The 11,916-nt window shown below is 32.7% G+C and overlaps 1 protein-coding gene across 1 annotated transcript; it reads right to left on the reverse strand.

The window, feature by feature from the left end:
• Positions 1-415: 415 nt before the first annotated feature.
• slc6a18 (solute carrier family 6 member 18) lies at positions 416-10,143 on the reverse strand. The gene is made up of 12 exons (XM_067411402.1): positions 9,837-10,143; positions 8,117-8,257; positions 7,556-7,693; positions 5,478-5,659; positions 5,294-5,404; positions 5,104-5,216; positions 4,903-5,031; positions 4,670-4,826; positions 4,388-4,592; positions 4,159-4,318; positions 2,577-2,739; positions 416-2,473 (listed from the first exon to the last, which is right to left on the reverse strand). The coding sequence occupies exons 1-12, from the start codon at positions 10,099-10,101 to the stop codon at positions 2,255-2,257; spliced, it is 1,983 nt and encodes a 660-aa protein (XP_067267503.1). The 5' UTR covers positions 10,102-10,143; the 3' UTR covers positions 416-2,254.
• Positions 10,144-11,916: the final 1,773 nt, after the last annotated feature.

Consider the following 11,916-nt stretch of genomic DNA (forward strand, 5'->3'; position numbering starts at 1 on the left):
TTTAGTTTAATTTGATGATGTTTCCAGATGCAGTAATTACAGATTTCACAGGATCCTTTAACCCCACAGATCATTTATTATAGCTTGTCAAATTCGCCCCTATTTGGGTTTAAGCAAAAACACGCCGTTTTTGTGTGTGTCCCTTTAAATGCAAATGAGCTCCGCTTGCCAGAAGAGGGCGGAGCTTTAGCAGCTCAACAACAACAAAGCTGGGGAATCTCACGCAGCCAAAATGAGGAAAGTGTTCAGCCTTACATTGTTCAAACCGGAGTCGACACTGATGGAGAGACTCAGGAAGAAGTTACAACTTTTAGACGTTTCTGAATGGTTAGTGGATAAATTGATGTAGTTGCTGTGGAGTTGATTCAGCTCATCCACTAGCATGTGTCGTCATGTTCATCTTTTGTGTTGAATTGACCCTCGTTTGTGAAGCAGTCCGGCGTAAAATGACGGCATGACAACAACACTCGACTACAACAACTCTTCCTCTTCTCTAAAGCAGCCCAACATGGTCTCACCCCCTTTGTTGAGTGTTCTCAGGGGCGGGGTTTATGCAAATTTTAGGATTTGTGATGTCACTAACCGGGGAAGAAGCTCATTGTAGTCCTTAAAAAGTGATTTCTGTAAAAGAAAATATCTCTCTTTGCATTGAACTTTGAGTGTCGTAACTTTGCAGATGTTGTTTATGTTCAAACAGCAACATTACACACTAACTAAAGTTAAAAAACTCAAATCATAATCAACAACCCCTTTATTTTGCAGATTTTACACTTGAATTAGTGCCGAAAATGTGTAAAAACTCAACAGGAAATGCACTACTTGTAAAAATAGCATTTTTATTCTTATAAAAGTTGAAACGACTTTTATCAAGCGTGACATTTTCACTGAAGTGAATGAGTTGATTGACAGACTTATTTTCAGTCACATGATTACACACTGTTATGCAGCTGTAAACGCCTGCGCTCGTTATTCTGGTTAATCACTAACTGAATCTCATCTGCCGGCGAGGGACGTGATCCGTGAGCGAAACACATTTGAATGGAAATGTACAAACTCTCTGATATCTGTAATGTGTGACCAGATGATGAGATTCTGTGCAGCTGCTCCAATATAACATTAAAGAATCAAACGCTTGTCTTGGAGGAACTTTTTGTGTAGTAAAACATTGATCTGCACTAGAATCGCTCCTGCTACTGCGTCAGGTCAACTCAAGCATCTGAAAACACTTCAAAATGTGGATATATCACTTACACAAATGTTAATTTAATAAGAATGTTAATTATTAAACATATGCACACACAGTGCTGGGTAGTAATTGATTACATGTAATCAGGTTCCAAAAATTAAGTAATTGTAATTAGATTGTATTACATTTTAAAATACTCGTAATCAGACTACAGTTACTTTTTTATCGATTACATATATTATTTGAATTAAGTTCCTCCTGAGAATTTAACTTAAGTTAGGCCAATAATAATGGATAATAAATTTAAATTTATATTCTCTGATGTTGCTCTGATGACATGCATTTAAGCAAAAAAATTTTTTTTATTTTTATTGTTTTTATTTAAAAAATTATTTTCTTTGATTTACAATGTTTATGATGTAATTACTTATTAGCATTTCATTAAACTCACAAACCCCTGCAGTGGGAAATGTAATGTAATATTTAATGCACGTTAATGTTATTGATGACAAATAATGGAATATATTTTCTTTCTATTTGTATTTTTCCAACGATATGGTACAAGATTATCCTATTCAAATCAATGCGATAAACCAGTTTAGTCAAAAGTAATCTAAAAGTAATCTAAATGTATTTTTTGATTTGGAATCCGTATCAGAGTACAATTTGTAAGTAATCTACCCAGCACTGTGTATATATGTATATATATATATATATATATATATAATATATTATTGCACGTAATATTTTTTAATCTTAAAATTAAAAAAAAAAACTCTAAAAATGAAATCACTATTTTGAGTTTTGTAAACATGATATTTACACCTTGGAAATTTGTCGAACATCTTGCGTTTACCAGAATAAGAGTAATCAATGTTTTAATTTTTCACATAGTTTAAGGACAAACTTTTGTCACTAATATATATAAGTAATTTAAATAATTTACAGATGTAGTGAAGTCAAATTTCAGAGTTTCTTCCTCAGGCACATGTTGGTTTAAAAGCAAAAACGTGCTTAAAGTCCCGAGATGGAGTTTCAAGAGTTTGTTTGCAGGTAGTGGCGTCTCTTCTAGAGCGCTTTGAAGCTCTCGGTCTGAGCGTCGGGGGCGAAGGCCCGGTTGCTGTAGGGGTTGGGGTAACCGCTGCCGGTCTGTGCGCGCGTTTGCCGTCGGATGAGTCTGTAAACGGCCACGATGGGGATGGAGAGCACAGGAACGGAGCTCAGCAGCACACAGATCGCAAACACCCAGTCCGAATACGGCTTCACCTCCGACTCCGGGAAGTTTTCCTGCAGGTGACCGACATCAGAGAAACATGAGCTTGGATTTTAATTTTAAGTTCATTTTTTATGATTTAATTTAATTTGTTTTTATTTTAGAATTGTCACTCACATATTTGGGGTCCCAGGTGGGATACGTGGGGTGTTTCTGGACCTGGACGGCGACGTACGCCACCAGAACCACCAGCAGCATGAGGGGACTGATGCCCATCCAGCACACGCGCCAGTACAGGTTCGGCCTGCGTCCCGTCATGTGCTCGATGTCATCGCTGAACCTGAAGCACAGACCGCCATCAGTCGGTCTCAAACCATCTCAAATGATGCTGAGACTCAAGCACGCCAAAACTCTTGAGCTACAATACTGAGATTCGTTCATATTTCAATCATTTTCTATTTCAATAATTGTTCACGGTTCTCTGATGTCGATTAATGACATAAAGCTAAACAAATAAAATATTTAATCATTTTTAGTAAGTTTGATTTATTTATTTATTTATTTTTTAAAGTTTTATTTTTTTTATTTTGAAATTATTTTCATTTTACATTTATATGATTAAATATGTACAAAGGTTTTAATTTTTTTATTTTAAAATATTTTTATTTTATAATATTTTAGTTTTTATATTAACTTTTAGTAAGTGTTTTATTTGTATTTTTTAAATTTTAATTTAACATGTTTATGATTTACATTTTACTTTTAGTAATTGTTTTGTATTTTAACATTTTAAATTTTTTATTATGATTATTATTTTTTACATTTTTATCATTTAATTTAATTAGTTTTTGTTATTGTTCTTTTTAATTGATTTTAATTGCACATTTGTTATTTTTAGTAAATGTTTTTGTAGTTAATTTATTTTTGGATTTTTATGATTTAATATTTATTTTTAATTGAAAATGATTCATTTTAAATGTTTATTATTTAAATTGAGTGTTTTTTTGTATTTTACTGTTATTTTAAGTTTGCATTTTTCTGATTTAATTTAATTTTCTGTTTTATTTTTTATTTTATTTTAATTATTTTATTTTAATATTTTAATTATTTTAATTTTGCATTCTTATGATTTTATTTTGTTTTATTTGAAAATTATTCATTTTAATTTTACATTTTTTATTTGTTTTTTACAGTTATTTTAAGTTTGCATTTTTCTGATTTAATTTAATTTTCTGTTTTATTTTTGTTTTTATTTTTAAATTATTCATTTAATTTGATATTTATGATTAATATTAGAAAGTTTTTTTTTGTATTTTAAAATTATTTTAATTTTGCATTCTTATGATTTAATTTAGTTTTATTTGAAAATTATTCATTTTAATTTTACATTTTTGATTAGTTTTTTACAGTTATTTTAAGTTTGCATTTTTCTGATTTAATTTAATTTTCTGTTTTATTTTTGTTTTTATTTTAAAATTATTCATTTAATTTGATATTTATGATTAATATTAGAAAGTTTTTTTTTGTATTTTAAAATTATTTTAATTTTGCATTCTTATGATTTAATTTAGTTTTATTTGAAAATTATTCATTTTAATTTTACATTTTTGATTAGTTTTTTACAGTTATTTTAAGTTTGCATTTTTATGATTTAACTTAAGTTTTAATGTTTTTTTTTTTAATTATTATTATTATTATTATTAACTGTTTTTTACTGATGGCATTGCTGGCTTTAAAATGAATAAATTAATTTTCCTACTGTTTCATTCCATAGAAGCAAACGACTCCGATGATCTCGAAGAAGGCGATGACGAGGAGCGGGACGGAGCCCACGTAACTGTTGAAGATCTCCAGCCAGTAGTTCCCAGATCCCAGCGTGAAGATCAACGCCACCAGGAAGCTCAGCACACAGATCAGACCTATATTAGCATATCATTACCATACGCCCTCCCTCATTTGCATACGGCCTGTGTGTCAGGAGTCGGTACCTGTGAAGAGCTCTTTGGGCATCCACTTGGGCACCATGTGCAGGTCGAGCAGCGGCGTCAGGACGCCCTCCAGATTCCCAAACATGGAGGACAGACCCAGACTGAACAGCATGACGAAGAAGAGCACGGCCCACACCTGAGAACCCGGCATCTCCGTCACCGCCTCCGTGAACACGATGAACGCCAGACCCGTTCCTGAAGCACTCTGGGTAAGAGAGAGTCGCCGGCGCGTCAGCCCTCGCACACTTTACATTCAGCAGAAAGGTCTTGGTCTCTGTTTACCTGGTCCAGGAAGTTCTGCAGGTCGCAGTGCTTCAGGTTCAGACTGGAGACTTTATCCGGATCGCTCGAGTTCAGATAGGTCAGCCAGTTCTGGTAGTTCTCACTCGTGATGTTTTTGTCCGCGATGTCGAAGGCGTTGGTCAGATCCAGGATGTTACTGCAAACAAACACAAACCGGTCAGTTTAAACGCACTCGACGGCACATTGCTGAAACTGCAGTGAGTTCGTGTCACCCGTCGACGCAGCTGTTGAAGTTGCTCGTGGCCTTGAAGCCCAAGATGGCGAATATGGGGATGGAAGCGTAGAGAGACGTGGCGCTGTTAATGCATCCGACCAACACAGCGTCTCGCTCGCAGTTATTCCTGTTGGAAGCACATGTGTGTGTCTAAGTCTAACGATGTATATTCAGTTACGAACTGATTTGACACTCTTACTTTTTGGGGTTGTAGCTGGAGAAGGCGATGAGTCCTCCGAAGGCCAGAGACAGAGAGAAGAAGATCTGAGTGGCCGCGTCCAGCCACACCTGAGGGTCCATCAGCAGCGTCCACTGCAGAGAGAAGATCACATGACTCCTGAATCTCCTGCTGGTGTTCATATACTGCACATGTGTGCTGCGAGACTCACGTCTGGTGTGAAGAGGTACCGCAGACCGTCGGTGGCCCCTGGTAACGTGAGGGCCCTCACTATGAAGATGGTCAGCACCAGGTACGGGAAGGTGGCGGTCACGTACACGGCCTGCGCAATCACCACATTAACCATCAGCGTGATCCACTAAACACAAACAAGCTCGCATAGTGTGTGTCGTCACCTTCCCGATGGTCTCGATGCCCCGTATGAAGCAGATGTAGACGATGCTCCAGGCCGAGGCCAGGCACAGGACGAGCCACCACTGCAGAGAGCCGCTCTGCTCGATGTCTGGAGAGATGTTCAGCGTCTGTCTGTACCAGTAGTAGTTGACCGGTGTGCTGAGCACACACTCCTCCACGTAACCTGAGGACATCAGCACACACATTACAGCACCACACACACTAATGTGAGTACATACTGTTTATGTTTTAATGTATTTTTATATACTTTTTATTTATATTTATGTGTTTTTGAATGTATTTTTATTTATTTTAATGTATATCTATTTATGTGATGTATTTATAGTTTTATTTAAATGTATGTATTTTTACTTTTCATTTATTTTCAGTGTATTTGTACTTTTATTTTTTTTAATTTTATTTTTCTTATATTTTATTTTATGTTGATTTATTTTAATGTGTATTTATTTATTTATTTTCAATGTATTTATAATTATTTTTAGATTCATCTATTGTGTGATGTTTATTTTTAATGAATTTATTTATATTTTATATAGATTTATTTTAATGTATTTGTTTTGACTTATTTATTTATTTTCAATGTATTTATACTTTTATTTAATGTTTGTTTTTAATGTATTATTTATATTTTTGTTTAATTTTAATATATTTATTTATTTATATTGATTTATTTTAATGTATATCTATTTATGTGATGTATTTATAGTTTTATTTAAATGTATGTATTTTTACTTTTCATTTATTTTCAGTGTATTTATACTTTTATTTATTTATTTTTTTCCTTATATTTTATTTTATATTGATTTATTTTAATGTATATTTATTTATTTATTTTCAATGTATTTATAATTATTTTTAGATTCATCTTATTTTTATTTATTTTTATATATATTTACTTTTTATATTGATTTGATGTATTTTCAATGTATTTATAATTATTTTTAGATTCATCTTATTTTTATTTATTTTTATATATATTTACTTTTTATATTGATTTGATGTATTTTCAATGTATTTATAATTGTATTTTTATTTATTTTTAATGTATATTTATTTACTTTTTATGTATTTTCAAGTATTTGTAATGTTTATTTTTAATGAATTTATTTATATTTTTATTTATTTTATATAGATTTATTTTAATGTATTTGTTTTGACTTTTTATTTTCAATGTATTTAATATTTTTATTAAATATATTATTTAATGTTTGTTTTTAATGTATTATTTATATTTTTGTTTAATTTTAATATATTTTATATTTTTGTTTATTTATATTGATTTATTTTAATGTATATCTATTTATTTGATGTATTTATAGTTTTATTAAAATGTATGTATTTTTACTTTTTATTTTCAGTGTATTTATACTTTTATTTTTATATTATTTTTCTTATATTTTGTTTATTTTATTTTGATTTATTTGAATGTATATTTATTTATTTTCAATGTATTTATAATTATTTTAAGATTTACCTTATTTTTATTTATTTTTAATGTGTATATATATTTAATGTATATTTATTTACTTTTTATGTATTTTCAATTAATTGTATTTGTAATGTTTATTTTTAATGAATTTATTTATATTTATAATTATTTTATATGGATTTATTTTAATGTATTTGTTTTGACTTTTTATTTATTATTTATTTTATTTTATTTCATGTTTATTTTTAATGTATTTATACTTTTGTTTTATTTTCATTTATTTTTAAAGTATATTTTTATTTATTTTTAATGTATTTATTTACTAATTTTATTTATTTATATTTATTTTATTATTTATATCATTTACTTATTACATTTATATTCATTATTATTATTATTATTATTTATTTGTTTGTTTCTTAATTGAGGTGTGAAATATTATGTTCTTGACAGGCTTTTTGAGAATTGCTCTGTATTTATTTGACTAGTTAATTTTTATTCAGATTTTAATGTGAAAGAATCATATTTATCCAGACAGGGCGTATTTCATTACTTCCTGAACATCATGCTTCATCCTTTAGTTTTCATGATATAACAGTAATGAGCGTTTAGTGATTTGTGTGTCTGTACCCGTGTTGTTGTCGTTGACGGGACATCGACTCCAGGGCAGCGGCTCCTCGAACGAGTGGAAGAAGTACCACAGAACCCAGGCCAGAATCATGTTATAAAACAAGCCCACCAGGAAGGAGAGGAACATAGACGCCACACCTGCCAACACATCACTGCTCTTCATACTGTAATAACTGTATAACACTTTTATGAACTCATAAAGTGGTTGATATACAGTAACGCACATCAAACATTTGCTCATGGAAAATCACAGACTGTTAGATCAGTCAAAAGTTTGGAATAATTATGATTTTTTTTTGTAAAGAAAGCTGCATTTATTTGATCAAAAATACAGTGAAACATTGTTAGAATTTAAAATAGCTAGTAAAATGTAATTTATTCCTGTGATCAAAGCTCTTATTCTAAACTGTTGAGCGGTAGTGAACATCACAGTACATCTGTGTAATATTCAACACCAGTGTTTATCTATTCAGAGAGAAATCAAGGGCACTGATATGATCTCTTTCTGTCTGTCAGGGTCTGTGACATGCAGATGACCGTGTGACTCCAGCGGTCACTCACCCACTCCACCCAGCAGAGGAGAGATGGAGTGCCAGACGCCGATGCTGCCCTTCCTCAGACTCTGACCGATCGCCAGCTCCAGATACAGCAGCGGCAAACCCTCGAAGACCAGCGCGATCAGGTACGGGATCAGGAACGCACCTGACACACACACACACACACGTCACAACCTCCAAATGTGGGTATTGAAATACTGATATTGACTTGATACTTTGACTAAGAAATATTGATTTTCTTCTCTGCATTTCCCCTCCTAATCTAGTTGTCAGATAAACCTGGCATTGTTCAGTACCAGTATTTTTGGCTCTTTGCCCTAAGTTGGATAAAGTGTGCTAAAATGTAAATATAAAACACTTAATACAATTGATACTTTTTAAAAAATAAAGGTTCTAAAACATTTCGCAGTGATGCTATAGAAGAAGCATTTTTGGATCCTCGTAGAACCTTTCAGTGATCAGTTCTTAAAAGAACCATTATTTTCTTAGTGTGAAGAACACTTTAATAATCTAAGAACTTTGGAAAGATTCCATGGATGTTGAAGATTCTTTATGGAACCATCAAGAACTTTTATTTTTAAGAGTGAATCTGGAACAGTGTTTTGTCGTCATGTTTATACTTAAGAGTGACATAAGAGCACTTACTGTGATCAATTCGATTATTACATAACAAGAATTATTATTTATTAACTTTAATATTCAGGAAGGAAAGGTAACTGCTTTCAACTTTTTCACTCATTAAATGATTTTTGATAACAGAATGGTTTGATTAGTCAGCAGACCTAACAATGAACAATACATTTATTCATATTAATGTGATTTCAGCTTTTACCAATACATTTTTAACATCAAAAGGATCTGTTAGCGTTAGTTAATAACAATGAATAACTGTATTTCTATTAAACAACATGCATGCTGTAAATAATAAATATGTGACCCTGCACCACAAAACCAGTCATAATGGTCATTTTTTTTCTGAAATTTAGATTTATACATCATCTGAAAGCTGATAAATAAGTTTGGATATTTGGTTGAGATACAACTATTTGAAAATCTGGAATCCGAGTGTGCGAAAAAATCAAAATATTGAGAAAATCAAATTCAAATGAAGTCCTTAGCAATGCACAAAAAGACATTTTTGATATATGTATGGTTGGAAATTTACAAAATATCTTCATGGAACATGATCTTTACTTAATATCCAAATGATTTTTGGCATAAAAGAAAAATCGATAATTTATTGTTGGCTCTTGCTACAAAATATGACCGGTTTTGTTGCCCAGGGTCACATTTATTGTTTGTTGTTGGTTCATGTTAGTTAATGCATTAATGTTAACTAATCAGCCCTTATTGTAAAGTGATGCCCAACTTTTAAACAATTTTTACACTGAAATTGCTAAATTTAATCACAATGTTTTATGAAAAATGCATCAAAATGAAGTGAGTAAAACAAGAGCAAATCTCTGCCAGTGGAGTCAGAAAAATAAAAATTAATTCAAAGGAATTTTAAAAGTCTTAATATCTTCAGTCATTTTGCTTCTCCAGTAAATGCATCTTGATTTAAGTATGTTTATATATTTGTGCTGGAAAACAAAACTGAGGAAGAATATAATTATGTCAAAAACAGACGGATATCCACTATAGACATCCATCTAAAATCATCTTCGGTTTTATTCTCACTGTAATGAAAATCTGCAGCACAAAAGCTGAATTAATAAATTCACCTCCTCCGTAAATCTGGCACAGATACGGGAATCTCCAAACGTTCCCGAGTCCCACAGCGAATCCGATGCATGTCAGCAGATACTGGACCTTGTTGTCCCATTTGGGTCGTTCCTGAGCGCTGGAGGCTTCGCTGGCCGTGTCCATCCTGACGGTCAGTGTGTGTGTGATGATCTGATGGGTGTGTTGTGTGAGGTGTTTGATTCCAGATCCAGTGTCAGAGTTTAATGTGTAACCGCCGGAGCCAGGAATGCTGCTCAAATCCATGTTTTCACTGTAAAAACAAACCGATGCGGATGCAAAGGTTGCGAGTGAGTCATTTCTTTATAGTGCTCATTATGTTTTTATTTCATTCGACTCAAAACAAAGTCCTTTCTTCCAGTCGAGAAGCGCAGAAAAAAGCACTTTATTTAATGTGTTCCTGTCACAGTGTGTTAATTAGCTACATGTACTTGTTGCTCGTAATTATGCGTAAAAGTCTGATTTTAGTGTAGTGATAGGGACGCTGTGAAATAAAGTGTTACTGATGGACTCGGTTCAGTGCGTTCTGCATCAGTGTGTTTGAGCAGAGCGAGGAGGTCTGAAGACTCACTTTCACCAACACATCAGTGTCACCTCAGCCGGTAACTAGGGTGCTCTGGCTGGTTGCTAGGTGATCAGCACCGGCATCAGCTGCTCATGACGTCATCGTGTTGTGTTGTCCAATGGGTCACTGATAACAGTCTGTTTTTAGCTCAATAAGATTTATCTGCTCGCAGATTATAATCTCTACTATCAGCTTGAGTAAAGGAGACGCAAAACTCATTAGATGGACAATACTTTTTGATTTCACTTTTTATTACACACACACACATTTCTATATAGAGAAAGATAGCTCTTAGACATAAATCTATATACACTTCAGTTCAAAAGTTTGGGATTGGAAAGATTTTTTTTTAATGTTTCTGAAAAAAGCTGCATTTATTTGATCAAAAATACATTAAAAATAGTGAAATATTATTCCAACTTAAAATAACTATTTTCTATGTCAATATATAGTAAAGTGTAATTTATATCCAGTGATCAAAGCTGAATTTTCAGCATCATTACTCCAGTCTTCAGTGTCACATGATCCTTCAGAAATCATTCTAACATGATGCTTTGATGATCAAGATCAACATTTATGATTATTATCAATGTTGAAAACAGTTTCATATTCCTGTGGAAACTGTTACTAGTATTCAGACCCCCTTAAATTTTTCACTCTGTTATATTGCAGCCATTTGCTAAAATCATTTAAGTTAATTTTTTCCTCATTAATGTACACACAGCACCCCATATTGACAGAAAAACACAGAATTGTTGACATTTTTGCAGATTTATTAAAAAAGAAAAACTGAAATATCACATGGTCCTAAGTATTCAGACCCTTTGCTGTGACAATCATATATTTAACTCAGGTGCTGTCCGTTTCTTCTGATCATCATTGAGATGGTTCTACACCTTCATTTGAGTCCAGCTGTGTTTGATTATACTGATTGGACTTGATTAGGAAAGCCACACACCTGTCTATATAAGACCTTACAGCTCACAGTGCATGTCAGAGCAAATGAGAATCATGAGGTCAAAGGAACTGCCTGAAGAGCTCAGAGACAGAATTGTGGCAAGGCACAGATCTGGCCAAGGTTACAAAAACATTTCTGCTGCACTTAAGGTTCCTAAGAGCACAGTGGCCTCCATAATCCTTAAATGGAAGACATTTGGGACGCTTTCTTTATATAATTTAATCACCGCTAAATAACAGATTATTTTCATCCTACTAAGAGAAACAACGCAAGTTGACGTTTAGTCACTGGTTTGATTTACTGACACACAGACAAAGATCATCTGACACTACATGAATCATTAATATCAGATCAAGCATCAGAATGAACACAGTTACTGACATGATGTTGCATTACTGTCGAATCGAGGCACTGCACAGTATTTTGTAATCCTCAACGCCATGTTTATTGCTTGGTAGCTCGATCTGGTTTAGCACCACGTAGGCCTGTTACTTAGGCTACCTATTCTATTGCATGTCATGTGTGAATCGGTGGGCGG

The sequence above is a fragment of the Chanodichthys erythropterus genome, chromosome 15 (assembly GCF_024489055.1).
Source record: "Chanodichthys erythropterus isolate Z2021 chromosome 15, ASM2448905v1, whole genome shotgun sequence".
NCBI classification, from domain to species: domain Eukaryota; kingdom Metazoa; phylum Chordata; class Actinopteri; order Cypriniformes; family Xenocyprididae; genus Chanodichthys; species Chanodichthys erythropterus.